Genomic DNA, 23,625 nt, shown 5'->3' with positions numbered 1-23,625 from the left:
ACAGCCGGCACAGTGAAAACAGCGCGGGGGGAGAGACAGCCGGCACAGTGAAAACAGCGCGAGAGGTGAGTGAGCCGGGACAGTGAAAACAGCGCGGGAGGAGAGACAGCCGGCACAGTGAAAACAGCGCGAGAGGAGAGACAGCCGGCACAGTGAAAACAGCGCGAGGAGAGACAGCCGGGACAGTGAAAACAGCGCGGGAGGAGAGACAGCCGGGACAGTGAAAACAGCGCGGGAGGAGAGACAGCCGGGACAGTGAAAACAGCGCGGGAGGTGAGTGAGCCGGGACAGTGAAAACAGCGCGGGAGGAGAGACAGCCGGCACAGTGAAAACAGCGCGGGAGGAGAGAAAGTCAGGACAGTGAAAACAGCGCGAGAGGAGAGACAGCCGGCACATTGAAAACAGCGCGAGAGGAGAGACAGCCGGCACAGTGAAAACAGCGCGAGAGGAGAGACAGCCGGGACATTGAAAACAGCGCGAGAGGAGAGAGAGTCGGCACAGTGAAAACAGCGCGGGAGGAGAGACAGCCAGCACAGTGAAAACAACGCGAGAGGAGAGAAAGCCGGCACATTGAAAACAGCGCGGGAGGAGAGACAGCCGGGACAGTGAAAACAGCGCGAGAGGAGAGGCAGCCGGCACAGTGAAAACAGCGCGAGAGGAGAGACAGCCGGCACATTGAAAACAGCGCGAGAGGAGAGAGAGTCGGCACAGTGAAAACAGCGCGGGAGGAAGGATAGCCAGCACAGTGAAAACAGCGCGAGAGGAGAGAAAGCCGGGACAGTGAAAACAGCGCGAGAGGAGAGACATCCGGCACAGTGAAAACAGCGCGGGAGGAGAGAGAGCCGGGACAGTGAAAACAGCGCGAGAGGAGAGAAAGCCAGGAGATTTAAAACGCGCGGGAGATTTAAAAAGCGCGGGAGGAACCGTTCATTGACTACCTCGCAGAACGATAAAGGAAATGGGAAGGTAACAGCAGCAACCCAGGGGGAGGGGGGGGGGGGGGGGGGGGGAGAAGCCCGGGCGGGTCCTCAGGGGTGTTTTTTTTTGTATAAATATTTGTATTAGGCTATGCATACTGGATTGTTTGATTTTATTTTTGGAGAGTTATTATTTTTGATAGGGCAGTTGACATTTAGTTTATATATTATTTATTTATTTGTTAAAAATGGCCACTGTTATTTATACTGTTTTACTGTTGTAAAAAGGAAAACCTTTGTATTGTTTTGTTTGGCCAAAAAATTTGATTAAAATATATATATTTTTTTTAAAGCGCGGGAGGAAAGAGAGCCGGGACATTGAGAACAGCGCGAGAGGAGGGAGCCGGGAGATTTAAAAAGCGCGGGAGATTTAAAAAGCGCGGGAGATTTAAAAAGCGCGGGAACTGCGAGTCAGAGCGGTAATTTTAAAAGATCGCAGCCTTGTTTCGGGAGCCGTTCGGAGGAGGAAGAGCAGTCTCTGTCAGGGAGAGAACCTGAGAACATCTAAGACACTCAGAACGTAAGTAAGTGATTTTTACTTTTATACCTTTTTCAAATTGTGTGTGTCGGGGGGGAAACTGAAGTGACATCACAGAAAGGCTGTGACCTGAGTGGCTGGTTGGGAATCTACACTAAATTAAAAAAATTAAGCATTGGTAACTAATTAAACATAATTACTTAATTATAATTCAGAGGGGTATCTAAGCCAGAGATCGGAGAGTACTATATTTAGCTTTCGCAATTATATTAGAAATCTAGTGCTAGGAAACAGATAGTTAACAGTAACATTAAAAAAATATATATATTTTTAAAAAAATTTAAACTTTTAATTTTAATTAATTGACGCAATGTCAGTTAGAGGGGTGCAGTGCTCTGACTGTGAGATGTGGCAGGTCCGGGAGGCTTCCAGCGTCCCGGATGGCTTCATCTGCAGAAAGTGCACCCAACTGGAGCTCCTCACAGACCGCATGGTTCGGTTGGAGCAGCAATTGGATGCACTTAGGAGCATGCAGGTGGCGGAAAGCGTCATAGATCGCAGTTATATAAATGTGGTCACACCCAAGGTGCAGGCAGAGAAATGGGTGACCACCAGAAAGGGCAGGCAGTCAGTGCAGGAATCCCCTGTGGTTGTCCCCCTCTCGAACAGATATACCCTTTGGATACTGTCGGGGGGATAGCCTATCAGGGGAAAACAGCAGCAGCTAGAGCAGTGGCACCACGGCTGGCTCTGATGTTCAGAAGGGAGGGTCAAAGCGCAGAAGAGCAATAGAAAGAGGGGACTCTTTAGTCAGGGGCACAGATAGGCGCTTCTGTGGACGTGAAAGAGACTCCAGGATGGTATGTTGCCTCCCTGGTGCCAGGGTCCAGGATGTCTCCGAACAGGTAGAGGGCATCCTGAAGGGGGAGGGCAAACAGGCAGATGTCGATGTACATATTGGTACTAATGACATAGGCAGGAAGGGGCATGAGGTCCTGCAGCAGGAGTTCAGGGAGCTAGGCGAAAAGTTAAAAGACAGGACCTCTAGGGTTGTAATCTCGGGATTATTCCCTGTGCCACGTGCCAGTGAGGAATAGGAAGATAGAGCAGCGAAACACGTTGCTAAACAGCTGGTGTAGGAGGGAGGGTTTCCGTTATCCGGACCACTGGGAGCTCTTCCGGGGCAGGTGTGACCTATATAAGGACGGGTTGCATCTAAATGGAGAGGCATAAATATCCTGGCCGCGAGGTTTGCTAGTGTCACACGGGAGGGTTTAAACTAGTATGGCAGGGGGGGTGGGCACGGGAGCAATAGGTCAGAAGGTAAGAGCATTGAAGGAGAACTAGGGAATAGGGACAGTGGGGCTCTGAGGCAGAGCAGACGGGGAGACGTTGCTGAACACAGTGGGTCTGGTGGCCTGAAGTGCATATGTTTTAATGGAAGAAGTATTACGGGTAGGGCAGATGAACTTAACGAGCTTGGATTAGTACTTGGAACTATGATGTTGTTGCCATTACAGAGACCTGGTTGAGGGAAGGGCAGGATTGGCAGCTAAACGTTCCAGGATTTAGATGTTTCAGGCGGGATAGAGGGGGTGTAAAAGGGGAGGCGGAGTTGCGCTACTGGTTAGGGAGAATATCACAGCTGTACTGCGGGAGGACACCTCTGAGGTCAGTGAGGCTATATGGGTAGAGATCAGGAAGGGTGCAGTCACAATGTTGGGGGTTTACTACAGCCAGCGGGGGATAGAGGAACAGATAGGTAGACAGATTTTGGAAAAGAGTAAAAACAACAGGGTTGTGGTGATGGGAGACTTCAACTTCCCTAATATTGACTGGGACTCACTTAGTGCCAGGGGATTAGACGGGGAGGAGTTTGTAAGGAGCATCCAGGAGGGCTTCTTAAAACAATATGTGGACAGTCCAACTAGGGAAGGGGTGGTACTGGACCTGGTATTGGGGAATGAGCTCGGCCAGGTGGTAGATGTTTCAGTAGGGGAGCATTTCGGGAACAGTGACCACAATTCAGTAAGTTTTAAAGTGCTGGTGGACAAGGATAAGAGTGGTCCTAGGATGAATGTGCTAAATTGGGGGAAGGCTAATTATAACAATATTAGGCGGGAACTGAAGAACCTAGATTGGGGGCGGATGTTTGAGGGAAAATCAACAGCTGACATGTGGGAGGCTTTCAAGTGTCAGTTGAAAGGAATTCAGGACCGGCATGTTCCTGTGAGGAAGAAGGATAAATACGGCAATTTTCGGGAACCTTGGATAACGAGAGATATTGTAGGACTCGTCAAAAAGAAAAAGGAGGCATTTGTCAGGGCTAAAAGGCTGGGAACAGATGAAGCCTGGGTGGAATATAAGGAAAGTAGGAAGGAACTTAAGTAAGGAGTCAGGAGGGCTAGAAGGGGTCACGAAAAGTCATTGGCAAGTAGGGTTAAGGAAAATCCCAAGGCTTTTTACACGTACATAAAAAGCAAGCGGGTAGTCAGGGAAAGGGTTGGCCCACTGAAGGATAGGAAAGGGAATCTATGTGTGGAGCCAGAGGAAATGGGCGAGGTACTAAATGAATACTTTGCATCAGTATTCACCAAAGAGAAGAAATTGGTAGATGTTGAGTCTGGAGAAGGGTGTGTAGATAGCCTGGGTCACATTGAGGTCCAAAAAGACGAGGTGTTGGGTGTCTTAAAAAATATTAAGGTAGATAAGTCCCCAGGGCCTGAGGGGATCTACCCCAGAATACTGAAGGAGGCTGGAGAGGAATTTGCTGAGGCCTTGGCAGAAATCTTTGGATCCTCACTGTCTTCAGGTGATGTCCCGGAGCACTGGAGAATAGCCAATGTTGTTCCTCTGTTTAAGAAGGGTAGCAAGGATAATCCAGGGAACTACAGGCCGGTGAGCCTTACTTCAGTGGTAGGGAAATTACTGGAGAGAATTCTTCGAGACAGGATCTACTCCCCTTTGGAAGCAAATGGACGTATTTGCTCCCGGACCTGCCACATCTCACAGTCAGAGCACTGCACCCCTCTAACTGACATTGCGTCAATTAATTAAAATTAAAAGTTTAAATTTTTTAAAAAATATATATATATTTTTAATGTTACTGTTAACTATCTGTTTCCTAGCACTAGATTTCTAATATAATTGCGAGAGGCAGCATGGTTTTGTGAAGGAGAGGTCGTGTCTCACTAACTTGATAAGAGTTTTTCGAGGAGGTCACTAAGATGATTGATGCAGGTAGGGCAGTGGATGTTGTCTATATGGACTTCAGTAAGGCCTTTGACAAGGTCCCTCATGGTAGACTAGTACAAAAGGTGAAGTCACACGGGATCAGGGGTGAGCTGGCAAGGTGGATACAGAACTGGCTAGGCCATAGAAGGCAGAGAGTAGCAATGGGAAGATGCTTTTCTAATTGGAGGGCTGTGACCAGTGGTGTGGCACAGGGATCAGTGCTGGGACCTTTGCTGTTTGTAGTGTATATAAATGATTTGGAGGAAAATGTAACTGGTCTGATTAGTAATTTTGCAGATGACACAAAGGTTGGTGGAATTGCGGACAGCGATGAGGACTGCCAGATGATACAGCAGGATTTAGATTGTTTGGAGACTTGGGCGGAGAGATGGCAGATGGAGTTTAATCCGGACAAATGTGAGGTAATGCATTTTGGAAGGTCTAATGCATGTAGGGAATATACAGTGAATGGTAGAACCCTCAAGAGTATTGAAAGTCAAAGAGATCTAGGAGTACAGGTCCACAGGTCACTGTAAGGGGCAACACAGGTGGAGAAGGTAGTCAAGAAGGCAATACGGCATGCTTGCCTTCATTGGTCGGGGCATTGAGTATAAGAATTGGCAAGTCATGTTGCAGCTGTATAGAACCTTAGTTAGGCCACACTTGGAGTACAGTGTTCAATTCTGGTCGCCGCACTACCAGAAGGATGTGGAGGCTTTAGAGAGGGTGCAGAAGAGATTTACCAGAATGTTGCCTGGTATGGAGGGCATTAGCTATGAGGAGCGGTTGAATAAACTTGGTTTGTTCTCACTGGAACGAAGGAGGTTGAGGGGAGACCTGATAGAGGTATACAAAATTATGAGGGGCATAGACAGAGTGGATAGTCAGAGGCTTTTCCCCGGGGTAGAGGGGTCAATTACTAGGGGGCATAGGTTTAAGGTGAGAGGGGCAAGGTTTAGAGTAGACGTACGAGGCAAGTTTTTTACGCAGAGGGTAGTGGGTGCCTGGAACTCGCTGTTGGAGAGGACAGTGTGAAACAGCTCGAGGAGATACTTGTTCGGAAGGAAGGTGTGTTGGGCATTTTGAAAAACTTGAGGATAGACAAGTCCCCCGATCTTTTCGTCGTCACTGTCAACAGGGGTGGTACCAGGGGATTGGAGAATGACGAATGTTGTGCCCCTGTTCAAAAAAGGGAATAGAGATAACCCTGGGAATTACAGACCAGTCAATCTTTCTTCGGTGGTCGGCAAAGTAATGGAAAGGATACAGAGGGATAGGATTTCTGAGCATCTGGAAAGACACTGCTTGATTAGGGATAGTCAGCATGGATTTCTGAGGGGTAGGTCTTGCCTCACAAGTCTTATTGAATTCTTTGAGGAGGTGACCAAGCACGTGGATGAAGGTCAAGCAGTGCATGTAGTGTACATGGATTTTAGTAAGGCATTTGATAAGGTTCCCCATGGTAGGCTTATGTAGAAAGTAGGGAGGCATGGGATAGTGTGAAATTTGGCCAGTTGGATAACGAACTGGCTGACCGATAGAAGTCAGAGAGTGGTGGTGGATGACAAATACTCAGCCTGGAGCCAGTGGCGTACCACAGGAATCAGTTCTGGGTCCTCTGCTGTTTGTGATTTTCATTAATGACTTGGATGAGGGAGTTGAAGGGTGGGTCGGTAAATTTGCAGACGATACGAAGATTGGTGGAGTTGTGAATAGTGAGAAGGGCTGTTGTCGGCTGCAAAGAGACATAGATAGGATGCAGAGCTGGTCTGAGAAGTGGCAGATAGAGTTTAACCCTGAAAAGTGTGAGGTTGTCCATTTTGGAAGGACAAACATGAATGCGGAATACAGAGTTACCGGTAGGGTTTTTGACAATGTGGAGGAGCAGAGAGATCTTGGGGTCCATGTTCATAGATCTTTGAAAGCTGCCACTCAAGTGGATAGAACTGTGAAGAAGGCCTATGGTGCGCTAGCGTTCATTAGCAGAGGGATTGAATTTAAGAGCCGTGAGGTGATGGTGCAGCTGTACAAAACCTTGCTGAGGCCACATTTGGAGTAGTGTGTGCAGTTCTGGTCGCCTCATTTTAGGAAGGATGTGGAAGCTTTGGAAAATGTGCAAAGGAGATTTACCAGGATGTTGCCTGGGACCCTTGGGACCAGGTACAGGGTCCGCCACGAAAGGCGGGAAGCCCCTGGGGACGATAAGAGTTGAGCCCCAAGTTTAAATCGCTCTCTCTTCACCGCTCTCTTCTTCCTGCCTGGATCACTCAGCAACAACGAACCAACATTGACCGTGACCGGTGCAGTGACTCCAGTGATCATCGAAATCGGAAGTCTTAACTCAACGCTCGCTATGAGATAGGCGCTCCAAGCCACCAATCCATACAAACTTCGAATCCCGCAGACTCAGAACCCAAACAAAAGGCCATTTGTTCCCCTGACCTGGTTGGCCAGTTCAAAGTTAAGTATAGGCCTGTTAGTTGTAGAAGTAGCTTAGACGTAGAATTTGTGCATGAGTAGCGATTACTGTGTATAATAAATGTGCTTTGATTTAAATCTTACTAATCGGTGTATTGGATTATTGATCATTACTCGGACTTGAACCTCGTGGCGGTATCATAAAGATACCTGGCGACTCGAGAGCAAAGGTAATAAAACAGAGCAATTGAACCAAGGAGAAAATTAGCAACACCTTCAAGCGGCTATTGGATAGGTACATGGATTACGGTAGATGATGGGGTGTAGATTAATTTGTTCTTAATCTAGGACAAAAGTTCGGCACATCGTGAGCCGAAGGGCCTGTTCTGTGCTGTATTTTCTATGTTTTCTATGTTTACACTGGGTACATGGGATGTGTCTCTGGGTGCTTTACACTGGGAGCATGGTGTGTGTCTCTAGGGCAGCATACACTGTACATGGGGTATTTTTCTAGAGGCCCAAACACTGTAAATTGAGTGTGTTTCTGGCAGAGTTTACACTGGGTACATGGGGTGTCTCCCTGGGGGGGGCGGGATTTACACTGTATTTGGGATGTGTCTCTGTGCGAGTGAAGGTGGCAACGCAGGTCATTAAGAGTGGTCAAGAAGGCATACAGCATGCTTGCCTTCATCGGACGGGGTATTGAGTACAAGAGTCGGCAGGTCATGTTACAGTTGTAGAGGACTTTGGTGAGGTCACATTTGGAATACTGCGTGCAGTTCTGGTCGCCACATTACCAGAAGGATGTGGATGCTTTAGAGAGGGTGCAGAGGAGGTTCACCAGGATGCTGCCTGGTATGGAGGGTGCTAGCTATGAAGAAAGGTTGAGTAGATTAGGATTGTTTTCGTTGGAAAGACGGAGGTTGAGAGGGGACCTTATTGAGGTCTACAAAATTATGAGAGGTATGGACAGGGTGAATAGCAACAAACTTTTTCCAAGAGTGGGGGTGTCAATTACAAGGGGTCACGATTTCAAGGTGAGAGGGAGAAAGTTTAAGCGAGATGTGCGTGGAAAGTTTTTTACGCAGAGGGTGGTGGGTGCCTGGAATGCTTTGCCAGCGGAGGTGGCAGAGGCGGGCACGATAGCATCATTTAAGATGCATCTAGACAGATATATGAACGGACGGGGAACAGAGGGAAGTAGATCCTTGGAAAATAGAAGACAGGTTTAGATAAAGGATCTGATCGGCGCAGGCTGGGAGGCCCAAAGTGCTGTAATTTTCTTTGTTCTTTGTTGTTTTATACTGGGCAGATGAGGTGTGTTTTTAGGGGAGTTTACAGTGTAAAAATGGAGTGCATCTCTGGGGGAGTTTACACTGCGTACATGGGGTGTCTCTGGCAGAATTTGCACTGCCGGGGGGGGGGATTCTTCATTGTTATTGGGCGGTGAATGTGGACAAAGTGCAGTGGTGGTGGGAAGGAGAAGGGGTCGAGTGGTTTAGGATGGAGGAGGAATCTTGTAAGGGATGTAATTTGAGGGCTATGATGATGGCAGCGTTGCCAATGGCTCCAAGTAGGTATTCAAGGAGCCCGGTGGTGCAGTCCATAGTGAAGATACAGAATCAGTTGAGGAGGCATTTTAGGGTGGAAGGGATGTCGTGGTGGGATGGATAGTGTACAGGAGGTGGAGGGAAGTGGGGCTGGTCAAGGTGAGGGATCTGTATTTGGAGGAAAGGTTCGTCAGTTTGAAGGAGCTAAGGGAGAGGGTAGAGCTGCTGAGGGGGAGTGAGTTCAGGTATCTGCAGGTTAGGGCATTTTCCTCGAAAGGTCTGGAGGGGGTTCCCTAGATTGCCGGGATACACCCTGCTGGAGTGACTACTTCTCCCGGATGTGGAAGGGGAGGGAAGAATTAGGGATATATACAAGTGGCTGGGGGAGCAGGGAGGCGAGCGGGTGGTGAAGATCGAGGAGAAATGGGAAGCGGAGTTTGGAGGGGAGATCCATTGGGGAGCATGGAGTGAGGCACTGCGTAGAGTAAACGGGATGTCCTCATGTACAAAGATGAGCCTGATACAGTTTAAGGTGGTGCACAGGGTGCATATGACTCGGGCGAGAATGAGTGAGTTCTTTCAGGGGATAGCAGATGAGTGTGAGAAGTGTGGGCGGGGGCCAACGAATCACGTGCACATGTTTTGGAGTTGTGAAAAATTGGGAAGATTCTGGGCGGGAGTGTTTGCAGTCTTAGCCAGGATAGTGGAGGAGGAGGTGGACCCAGGCCCTTTGGTGGCGATATTTGGGGTTTCAGAGAAGCCTGAGCTCATGGAGAGGAGGAAAGCCGATGTCGTGGCCTTTGCCTCTCTGATTGCACGGCGGCGAATTTTACTGGAATGGCGGTCGGCATCGCCATTGGGGGTGGCGGCTTGGTTGGGTGACCTGTACAACTTCCTGCGAGCGGAGAAGATAAAGTATGAGTTAAGGGGCTCTTCAGGGGTTTGAGGAAAGGTGGGGATGTTTGTGACCGTGTTTGAGGGGATGTTCGTCGCGGGGCGGGGTTTCCCGGGGTGTTTGTTCGCTGTAACCTGTTGTGATATATCATAGAATTTACAGTGCAGGAGGCCATTCGGCCCATCGAGTCTGCACCGGCTCTTTTGAAAGAGCACCCTAACCAAGCCCACACCTACACCCTATCCCCATAACCCAGTAACCCCACCCAACACGAAGGGCAATTTTGGACACTAAGGGCAATTTAGCATGGCCAATCCACCTAACCTGCACACTTTGGACTGTGGGAGGAAACCGGAATACCCGGAGGAAACACATGCACACAAGGGGAGAACGTGCAGACTCCACACAGACAGTGACCCAAGCCGGGAATCGAACCTGGGACCCTGGAGCTGTGAAGCAATTGTGCTAACCAGTATGCTACCGTGCTGCCCTTAGGTTTGTAATAAAATGCTTTTTTTTAAAAAAAGAATTTGCACTGCAAATGGAGTGCATCACGGGTGTCAGTGTATACTGGGTACATGGGGGCCGATGCAGATTTCTTGTCTATACAGCTAGTTCATGATGCGGAGCAAGGCCAGCAGCGCAGGTTCAATCCTCGTACTGCATGAAGTTATTCAACCACTTCTCAACCTTGCCCCTCGTCTGAGGGGTGGTGATCCTCAGGTTAAATCACCACCAGACAGTTCTCCCCCTAAACGGGGAAAGCAACCTATGGTCATCTGGGACTATGGCAACTTTCTCGAACCTTATACACTGGATAGATGGGAGCGTGTCCCTGGGGTGGTTTATACTGAGTAGTGTGGGTTGTGTCCCAGGGTGAGTTAATACTTGGTTCATGGGGTATGTCTCTGGGTATCTACTGTCATGGGAATGTCACTTCAAGAAATGTTTGTCTTCTCAAATGGCTGCAGTGATGTCATTGTGTGGGTGGAGCTGGGCTCTGGCTCTGCTTTTTACTTTTGTTTTGAGCTGGAAGCTGCTTTGTGGCTCTGAGGATTTTTTTGGTTTGTTTTCAGTTGGGGAGCTGCATTGAAACCAAGAAGGTGTATTTTGGTCTCTCTCTCAGCATGCTAAAGAATGTCTCAAGACCACTTGATAACTCCATTTCTGTACGGAATGCAAACTTATTGTGTTATGGGAAAAAAGGGTGTTGTTAGGAAAGTTAATAACGGTTACCTGTAGAGTACTGTATCTTTGGGGGGGGGGGGGGGGGGGGAATCTGTGTTTGTAATTAATAAGATGTTTACTATGTGTTTATAAAATGTTAACTGGATTCATAGAATAAATATTGGTTTGTTTAAAAATACTTACGGTCTCTGTTGCGTAACACCTGGAAACAAAGAACAAAGAACAAAGACATGTACAGCACAGGAACAGGCCCTTCGGCTCTCCAAGCCCGTGCCGACCATGCTGCCTGACTAAACTACAATCTTCTACACTTCCTGGGTCCGCATCCCTCTATTCCCATCCTATTCATGTATTTGTCAAGATGCCCCTTAAATGTCACTATCGTCCCTGCTTCCACCACCTGCTCCGGTAGCGAGTTCCAGGCACCCACTACCCTCTGCGTAAAAAACCTTGCCTTGTACATCTACTCTAAACCTTGCCCCTCTCACCTTAAACCTATGCCCCCTAGTAATTGACCCCTCTACCGCGGGGAAAAGCTTCTGAATATCCACTCTGTCTATGCCCCTCATAATTTTGTAGACCTCTATCAGGTCGCCCCTCAACCTCCGTCGTTCCAGTGAGAACAAACCGAGTTTATTCAACCGCTCCTCATAGCTAATGCTCTCCATACCAGGCAACATTCTGGTAAATCTCGTTTGCACCCTCTCTAAAGCCTTCACATCCTTCTGGTAGTGTGGCGACCAGAATTGAACACTATACTCCAAGTGTGGCCTAACTAAGGTTCTATACAACTGCAACATGACTTGCCAATTCTTATACTCAATGCCCCGGTCAATGAAGGCAAGCATGCCGTATGCCTTCTTGACTACCTTCTCCACCTGTGTTGCCCCTTTCAGTGACCTGTGGACCTATACTCCTAGATCTCTCTGACTTTCAATACTCTTGAGGGTTCTACCATTCACTGTATATTCCCTACATGCATTAGACCTTCCAAAATGCATTACCTCACATTTGTCCGGATTAAACTCCATCTGCCATCTCTCCGCCCAAGTCTCCAAACAATCTAAATCCTGCTGTATCCTCTGACAGTCCTCATCGCTATCCGCAATTCCACCAACCTTTGTGTCGTCTGCAAACTTACTAATCAGACCAGTTACATTTTCCTTCAAATCATTTATATATACGACAAACAGCAAAGGTCCCAGCACTGATCCCTGCGGAACACCACTGGTCACATGCCTCCATTTAGAAAAGCATCTTTCCATTGCTACTCTCTGCCTTCGATGACCTAGCCAGTTCTGTATCCACCTTGCCAGCTCACCCCTGATCCCGTGTGACTTCACCTTTTGTACTAGTCCACCATGAGGGACCTTGTCAAAGGCCTTCCTGAAGTCCATAGAGACAACATCCACTGCCCTACTTGCATCAATCATCTTTGTGACCTCCTCGAAAAACTCTATCAAGTTACTGAGACACGACCTCCCCTTCACAAAACAATGCTGCCTCTCACTAATACGTCCATTTGCTTCCAAATGGGAGTAGATCCTGTCTCGAAGAATTCTCTCCAGTAATTTCCCTACTACTGAAGTAAGGCTCACCGGCCTGTAGTTCCCTGGATTATCCTTGCTACCCTTCTTAAACAGAGGAACAACATCGGCTATTCTCCAGTCCTCCGGGACATCACCTGAAGACAGTGAGGATCCAAAGGTTTCTGTCAAAGCCTCCGCAATTTCCTCTCCAGCCTCCTTCAGTATTCTGGGGTAGATCCCATCAGGCCCTGGGAACTTATCTACCTTAATATTTTTTAAGACGCCCAACGTCTTTTTGGATCTCAATGTGACCCAGGCTGTCTACATACCCTTCTCCAGACTCAACATCTACCAATTCCTTCTCTTTGGTGAATACTGATGCAAAGTATTCATTTAGTACCTCGCCCATTTCCTCTGGCTCCACACATAGATTCCCTTGCCTATCCTTCATTGGGCCAACCCTTTCCCTGGCTACCCTCTTGCTTTTTATGTACGTGTAATAAGCCTTGGGATTTTCCTTAACACTATTTGCCAATGACTTTTCGTGACCCCTTCTAGCCCTCCTGACTCCTTGCTTAAGTTCCTCCCTACTTTCCTTATATTCCACACAGGCTTCGTCTGTTCCCAGCCTTTTAGCCCTGACAATGCCTCCTTTTTCTTTTTGACAAGGCCTACAATATTTCTCGTTATCCAAGGTTCCCGAAAATTGCCGTATTTATCCTTCTTCCTCACAGGAACATGCCGGTCCTGAATTCCTTTCAACTGACACTTGAAAGCCCACATGTCAGATGTTGATTTTCCCTCAAACATCCGCCCCCAATCTATGTTCTTCAGTTCCCGCCTAATATTGTTATAATTAGCCTTCCCCCAATTTAGCACATTCATCCGAGGACCATTCTTATCCTTGTCCACCAGCACTTTAAACCTTACTGAATTGTGGTCACTGTTCCCAAAATGCTCCCCGACTGAAACTTCTACCACCTGGCCTGGCTCATTCCCCAATACCAGGTCTAGTACCGCCCCTTCTCTAGTTGGACTGTCTACATCTAGTTTTAAGAAGCCCTCTTGGATGCTCCTTACTAACTCTGCCCCGTCTAAGCCCCTGGCACTAAGTGAGTCCCAGTCAATATTGGAAAGTTAAAGTCTCCCATCACCACAACCCTGTTGTTTTTACTCTTTTCCAAAATCTGTCTACCTATCTGCTCCTCTATCTCCCGCTGGCTGTTGGGAGGCCTGTAGTAAACCCCCAACATTGTGACTGCACCCTTCTTATTCCTGATCTCGACCCATATAGCCTCACTGCCCTCTGAGGTGTCCTCCCACAGTACAGCTGTGATATTCTCCCTAACCAGTAGCGCAACTCCGCCACCCCTTTTACATCCCGCCTGAAACATCTAAATCCTGGACCGTTTAGCTGCCAATCCTGCCCTTCCCTCAACCAGGTCTCTGTAATGGCAACAACATCATAGTTCCAAGCACTCATCCAAGCTCTAAGTTCATCTGCCTTACCCGTAATACTTTTTGCATTAAAACATATGCACTTCAGGCCACGTGACCCGCTGTGTTCAGCAACTTCTCCCTGTCTGCTCTGCCTCAGAGCCACACTGTCCCTATTCCCTAGTTCCCCCTCAATGCTCTCACCTTCTGACCTATTGCTCCCGTGCCCACCCCCCTGCCATACTAGTTTAAACCCTCCCGTGTGACACTAGCAAACCTCGCGGCCAGGATATTTATGCCTCTCCAGTTTAGATGCAACCCGTCCTTCTTATATAGGTCACACCTGCCCCGGAAGAGCTCCCAGTGGTCCAGATAACAGAAACCCTCCCTCCGACACCAGCTGTTTAGCCACGTGTTTAGCTGCTCTATCTTCCTATTTCTAGCCTCACTGGCACGTGGCGCAGGGAGTAATCCCGAGATTACAACCCTGGAGGTCCTGTCTTTTAACTTTCTGCCTAGCTCCCTGAACTCCTGCTGCAGGACCTCATGCCCCTTCCTGCCTATGTCGTTAGTACCAACGACATGTACAACGACCTTTGCCTGTTTGCCCTCCCCCTTCAGGATGCCCTCTACCCATTCGGAGACATCCTGGACCCTGGCACCAGGGAGGCAACATACCATCCTGGAGTCTCTTTCACGTCCACAGAAGCGCCTATCTGTGCCCCTGACTATAGAGTCCCCTATTACTATTGCTCTTCTGCGCTTTGACCCTCCCCTCTGAACATCAGAGCCAGCCGTGGTGCCACTGCTCTCGCTGCTGCTTTCCCCTGATAGGCTATCCCCCTCCCAACTGTATCCAAAGAGGTATACCTATTCGAGAGGGGGACAACCACAGGGGATTCCTGCACTGACTGCCTGTCCTTTCTGGTGGTCACCCATTTCTCTGCCTGCACCTTGGGTGTGACCACATTTATGTAACTGCGATCTATGACGCTTTCTGCCACCTGCATGCTCCTAAGTGCATCCAATTGCTGCTCCAACCGAACCATGCGGTCTGTGAGGAGCTCCAGTTGGGTGCACTTTCTGCAGATGAAGCCATCCGGGACGCTGGAAGCCTCCCGGACATGCCACATCTCACAGTCAGAGCACTGCACCCCTCTTACTGACATTGCGTCAATTAATTAGTAAATTAAAATTAAAAGTTTTTTTTAAAAATGTTTTTTAAGTTACTGTTAACTATCTGTTTCCTAGCACTAGATTTCTACTATAAATGTGAAAGCTAAATATAGTACTCTCTGATCTCTGGCTTAGATACCCCTCTAAATTATAATTAAGTAATTATGTTTAATTCGTTACCAATGCTTAATTTTTTAAATTAGTGTAGATTTCCAACCAGCCACTCAGGTCACAGCTTTTCTGTGATGTCACTTCAGTTTCTCCCCCCACACACACACACAATTTGAAAAGGTAATGAAAGCAAAAATGAGTAAAAATCACTCACTTACCTTCTGAGGGTCTTAGATGTTCTCAGGTCCTGTCCCTGACAGAGCCTGATCCTCCTCCTCCGAACGGCTCCCGAAACTAGGCCGCGATCTTTTTAAATCTATGCTCCGACTCGCAGCTCCCGCTCTTTTTAAAACTCCTCTCCTACTCGCAGATCCCGCGCTTTTGAAATCTCCGCTCCGACTCGCAGCTCCCGCGCTTTTTAAATCTCCGCTCCGACTCGCAGCTCCCGCGCTTTTTAAATCTCCGCTCCGACTCGCAGCTCCCGCTCTTTTTAAATCTCTGCTACAACTCACAGCTCCCGGTCTTTTTAAATCTCCACGACGGAGGTATGCAAATTTCCCGTGCAACACCAATCAGCAGCTCCGCTCTACTGCCCTCTGCTAAAGTAGGTCCTTGTGCTCCCCATAAACAAAATCTAGTAAAGGTTTTGGGTCAGGTGAACTCCATGATATACTTTGGTGTTCTCCAAACCCTCGCCCATTATACTACCCACCTCACTTACCTGGGTGAGACACGATGCCCACCATGGACAATCAGCGTGCGTGATGCTGGATGAAAAACCATGGAGTGAGCAGCCACTGCCGGACTCGTCCCTCCAGTAGGAATGACCTCCTGCCAGACCAGATCTTGTAGGTTAAATCGAAACATCCCAGCACTAAACTGGTCAAAGGTTGTCCGACCTAATGGATTCGACAGAACATGTTACAATATGTGGGGAGGATGGTGCTGAGCATACTAACACACACATTGCCAAGCACGTGCACACAGAGAGGATTCGTGGGCACATGCACACACATACCTTACAGATCATCCTCATCACATTGAACACATGCACACTCCACTGACTGATCACATATATCTCACCTCGCACACCTCACTGATCGATCACACACACACCTCACTGATCGATCACACACACACCTCACTGATCGATCACACACACACCTCACTGATCGATCACACACACACCTCACTGATCGATCACACACCTCACTGATCAATCACACACACCTCACTGATCGATCGCACACACACACTTCACTGATCGATCGCACACACACCTCACTGATCGATCACACACACACCACACTGATCGATCACACACACACCACACTGATCGATCACACACACCTCACTGATCGATCACACACACACCTCACTGATCGATCACACACGCACCTCACTGACCGATCACACACACACCTCACTGATCGATCACACACATACCTCACTGACCGATCACACACAGACCTCACTGACCAATCACACACACACCTCACTATCCGATCACACACACACACCTCACTGGCCGATCACATACCTCACTGACCGATCACATACCTCACTGACCAAACACACACACACCTAACTGACCAATCACACACACACCTCACTGACAAATCACACACACACCTCACTGACCAATCACACACACACCTCACTGACTGATCACACACACACCTCACTGATCGATCACACACGCCTCACTTATCGATCACACACACCTCACTGACCGATCACACACACATCACTGATCGATCACACACACACCGCACTGACCGATCACATATTTCACTGACCGATCACACACCTCACTGACCAATCACACACACACCTCACTGATCAATCAGACACGCACACCTCACTGACCGATCACACACGCAACACACTGACCAATCACACACACACCTCACTGATCTTTGACACACACAACTCACTGACCGATCAGATACACACCACACTGACCGATCGCACACACACCACACTGACCAATCACACACACACCTCACTGATCTTTGACACACACACCTCACTGACCAATCACAAACACACCACACTGACCGATCACACACACACACCTCACTGTTCTTTGACACACACCTCACTGACCGATCACAAACACACCACACTAACCGATCACACACACACCTCATTGTCGATCACACACACACACCTCACTGACCGATCACAAACACACCACACTAACCGATCACACACACACCTCATTGTCGATCACACACACACACCTCACTGATCTTTGACACACACAACTCACTGACCGATCACACACACACACCACACTGACCGATCACAAACACACCACACTGACCAATCACACACACACACCTCACGGATCTTTGACACATACACCTCACTGACCGATCACACACACACACCTCACTGCTCTTTGACACACACACCTCACTGACTGATCAGACACACACCACACTGACCGATCACACACACACCTCACTGATCGATCACACACACACCTCACTGACCGATCACACACACACCTCACTGATCGATCACACACATACCTCACTGACCGATCACACACAGACCTCACTGACCAATCACACACACACCTCACTATCCGATCACACACACACACCTCACTGGCCGATCACATACCTCACTGACCGATCACATACCTCACTGACCAAACACACACACACCTAACTGACCAATCACACACACACCTCACTGACAAATCACACACACACCTCACTGACCAATCACACACACACCTCACTGACTGATCACACACACACCTCACTGATCGATCACACACCTCACTGACCTATCACACACCTCACTGACCTATCACACACCTCACTGACCGATCACACACACCTCACTGACCTATCACACACCTCACTGACTGATCACACACACCTCACTGACCTATCACACACACACCTCACTGACCGATCACACACCTCACTGACTGATCACACACACCTCACTGACCTATCACACACCTCACTGACTGATCACACACACCTCACTGACCTATCACACACACTCACTGACCTATCACACACCTCACTGACCTATCACACACACACCTCAGTGACCGATCACACACCTCACTGACCTATCACACACCTCACTGACCTATCACACACACCTCACTGACCTATCACACACCTCACTGACCTATCACACACCTCACTGACCTATCACACACCTCACTGACTGATCACACACACCTCACTGACCTATCACACACACCTCACTGACCTATCACACACACCTCACTGACCTATCACAGACACACCTCACTGACTGATCACACACACCTCACTGACTGATCACACACACCTCACTGACTGATCACACACCTCACTGACCTATCACACACACCTCACTGACCTATCACACACACACCTCACTGACTGATCACACACACCTCACTGACTGATCACACACCTCACTGACCTATCACACACACCTCACTGACCTATCACACACCTCACTGACCTATCACACACCTCACTGACCTATCACACACACCTCACTGACCTATCACACACACCTCACTGACCTATCACACACACCTCACTGACCTATCACACACACCTCACTGACCTATCACACACCTCACTGACTGATCACACACACCTCACTGACCTATCACACACCTCACTGACCTATCACACACCTCACTGACTGATCACACACACCTCACTGACCTATCACACACACCTCACTGACCTATCACACACACTCACTGACCTATCACACACACCTCACTGACCTATCACACACACCTCACTGACCTATCACACACACCTCACTGACCTATCACACACCTCACTGACCTATCACACACACCTCACTGACCTATCACACACCTCACTGACCTATCACACACACACCTCACTGACCTATCACACACCTCACTGACCTATCACACACACCTCACTGACCTATCACACACCTCACTGACCTATCACACACACACCTCACTGACCTATCACACACCTCACTGACCTATCACACACACCTCACTGACCTATCACACACCTCACTGACCTATCACACACCTCACTGACCTATCACACACCTCACTGACCTATCACACACCTCACTGACCTATCACACACACCTCACTGACCTATCACACACACCTCACTGACCTATCACACACACCTCACTGACCTATCACACACACCTCACTGACCTATCACACACACCTCACTGACCTATCACACACACCTCACTGACCTATCACACACACCTCACTGACTGATCACACACACTCACTGACCTATCACACACACCTCACTGACCTATCACACACACCTCACTGACCTATCACACACCTCACTGACCTATCACACACACCTCACTGACCTATCACACACCTCACTGACCTATCACACACCTCACTGACCTATCACACACACCTCACTGACCTATCACACACCTCACTGACCTATCACACACACCTCACTGACCTATCACACACCTCACTGACCTATCACACACACCTCACTGACCTATCACACACCTCACTGACCTATCACACACACCTCACTGACCTATCACACACACCTCACTGACCTATCACACACACCTCACTGACCTATCACACACCTCACTGACCTATCACACACACCTCACTGACCTATCACACACCTCACTGACCTATCACACACACTCACTGACCTATCACACACCTCACTGACCTATCACACACACCTCACTGACCTATCACACACACCTCACTGACCTATCACACACCTCACTGACCTATCACACACACCTCACTGACCTATCACACACCTCACTGACCTATCACACACCTCACTGACCTATCACACACACCTCACTGACCTATCACACACCTCACTGACCTATCACACACACCTCACTGACCTATCACACACCTCACTGACCTATCACACACACTCACTGACCTATCACACACACCTCACTGACCTATCACACACACCTCACTGACCTATCACACACACCTCACTGACCTATCACACACCTCACTGACCTATCACACACCTCACTGACCTATCACACACCTCACTGACCTATCACACACACTCACTGACCTATCACACACACCTCACTGACCTATCACACACACTCACTGACCTATCACACACACCTCACTGACCTATCACACACACCTCACTGACCTATCACACACACTCACTGACCTATCACACACACCTCACTGACCTATCACACACACTCACTGACCTATCACACACACCTCACTGACCTATCACACACCTCACTGACCTATCACACACCTCACTGACCTATCACACACCTCACTGACCTATCACACACCTCACTGACCTATCACACACCTCACTGACCTATCACACACCTCACTGACCTATCACACACACTCACTGACCTATCACACACCTCACTGACCTATCACACACACACCTCACTGACCTATCACACACCTCACTGACCTATCACACACCTCACTGACCTATCACACACACCTCACTGACCTATCACACACCTCACTGACCTATCACACACACCTCACTGACCTATCACACACCTCACTGACCTATCACACACACTCACTGACCTATCACACACACCTCACTGACCTATCACACACACTCACTGACCTATCACACACACCTCACTGACCTATCACACACACCTCACTGACCTATCACACACACCTCACTGACCTATCACACACCTCACTGACCTATCACACACCTCACTGACCTATCACACACACTCACTGACCTATCACACACACCTCACTGACCTATCACACACACTCACTGACCTATCACACACACCTCACTGACCTATCACACACCTCACTGACCTATCACACACCTCACTGACCTATCACACACCTCACTGACCTATCACACACCTCACTGACCTATCACACACCTCACTGACCTATCACACACCTCACTGACCTATCACACACACTCACTGACCTATCACACACCTCACTGACCTATCACACACACCTCACTGACCTATCACACACCTCACTGACCTATCACACACACCTCACTGACCTATCACACACACCTCACTGACCTATCACACACCTCACTGACCTATCACACACACCTCACTGACCTATCACACACACCTCACTGACCTATCACACACCTCACTGACCTATCACACACCTCACTGACCTATCACACACCTCACTGACCTATCACACACACCTCACTGACCTATCACACACCTCACTGACCTATCACACACCTCACTGACCTATCACACACCTCACTGACCTATCACACACACCTCACTGACCTATCACACACCTCACTGACCTATCACACACACTCACTGACCTATCACACACACCTCACTGACCTATCACACACACACTCACTGACCTATCACACACCTCACTGACCTATCACACACACCTCACTGACCTATCACACACACCTCACTGACCTATCACACACCTCACTGACCTATCACACACACCTCACTGACCTATCACACACACCTCACTGACCTATCACACACCTCACTGACCTATCACACACACCTCACTGACCTATCACACACCTCACTGACCTATCACACACCTCACTGACCTATCACACACCTCACTGACCTATCACACACACCTCACTGACCTATCACACACCTCACTGACCTATCACACACCTCACTGACCTATCACACACCTCACTGACCTATCACACACACCTCACTGACCTATCACACACCTCACTGACCTATCACACACACTCACTGACCTATCACACACACCTCACTGACCTATCACACACACACTCACTGACCTATCACACACCTCACTGACCTATCACACACACCTCACTGACCTATCACACACACCTCACTGACCTATCACACACCTCACTGACCTATCACACACACCTCACTGACCTATCACACACACCTCACTGACCTATCACACACCTCACTGACCTATCACACACACCTCACTGACCTATCACACACCTCACTGACCTATCACACACACCTCACTGACCTATCACACACACACTCACTGACCTATCACACACCTCACTGACCTATCACACACACCTCACTGACCTATCACACACACCTCACTGACCTATCACACACCTCACTGACCTATCACACACACCTCACTGACCTATCACACACACCTCACTGACCTATCACACACACCTCACTGACCTATCACACACACCTCACTGACCTATCACACACACCTCACTGACCTATCACACACCTCACTGACCTATCACACACACCTCACTGACCTATCACACACACCTCACTGACCTATCACACACACCTCACTGACCTATCACACACCTCACTGACCTATCACACACCTCACTGACCTATCACACACACCTCACTGACCTATCACACACACCTCACTGACCTATCACACACACTCACTGACCTATCACACACCTCACTGACCTATCACACACCTCACTGACCTATCACACACCTCACTGACTGATCACACACACCTCACTGACCTATCACACACCTCACTGACCTATCACACACACCTCACTGACCTATCACACACCTCACTGACCTATCACACACACCTCACTGACCTATCACACACACCTCACTGACCTATCACACACCTCACTGACCTATCACACACACCTCACTGACCTATCACACCTCACTGACCTATCACACACACTCACTGACCTATCACACACCTCACTGACCTATCACACACACCTCACTGACCTATCACACACACCTCACTGACCTATCACACACACCTCACTGACCTATCACACACCTCACTGACCTATCACACACACCTCACTGACCTATCACACACACCTCACTGACCTATCACACACACCTCACTGACCTATCACACACCTCACTGACCTATCACACACCTCACTGACCTATCACACACACCTCACTGACCTATCACACCTCACTGACCTATCACACACACTCACTGACCTATCACACACCTCACTGACCTATCACACACACCTCACTGACCTATCACACACACCTCACTGACCTATCACACACACCTCACTGACCTATCACACACACCTCACTGACCTATCACACACACCTCACTGACCTATCACACACACCTCACTGACCTATCACACACACCTCACTGACCTATCACACACCTCACTGACCTATCACACACCTCACTGACCTATCACACACCTCACTGACCTATCACACACACTCACTGACCTATCACACACCTCACTGACCTATCACACACCTCACTGACCTATCACACACACCTCACTGACCTATCACACACACCTCACTGACCTATCACACACACCTCACTGACCTATCACACACCTCACTGACCTATCACACACCTCACTGACCTATCACACACCTCACTGACCTATCACACACACCTCACTGACCTATCACACACACCTCACTGACCTATCACACACCTCACTGACCTATCACACACCTCACTGACCTATCACACACACCTCACTGACCTATCACACACCTCACTGACCTATCACACACCTCACTGACCTATCACACACACCTCACTGACCTATCACACACACTCACTGACCGATCACACACACTCACTGACCTATCACACACCTCACTGACCTATCACACACCTCACTGACCTATC

The 23,625-nt window shown here is 48.8% G+C and overlaps 1 protein-coding gene across 1 annotated transcript in view; it reads right to left on the bottom strand.

Annotated features, from left to right (window-relative positions):
- Window positions 1-23,625, bottom strand: part of LOC140387107 (multiple epidermal growth factor-like domains protein 8) — a 190,466-nt gene that overhangs the window by 80,252 nt on the left and 86,589 nt on the right. The window contains exon 7 of the mRNA XM_072470117.1: window positions 15,715-15,892. Within this exon, the coding sequence (XP_072326218.1) occupies window positions 15,715-15,892 (178 nt within the window). The remainder of the gene's footprint in view (window positions 1-15,714; window positions 15,893-23,625) is intronic.

This window comes from Scyliorhinus torazame, chromosome 12 (assembly GCF_047496885.1).
Source record: "Scyliorhinus torazame isolate Kashiwa2021f chromosome 12, sScyTor2.1, whole genome shotgun sequence".
NCBI classification, from domain to species: Eukaryota; Metazoa; Chordata; class Chondrichthyes; order Carcharhiniformes; family Scyliorhinidae; genus Scyliorhinus; species Scyliorhinus torazame.
This window is presented reverse-complemented; position numbering and strand designations above follow the sequence as displayed.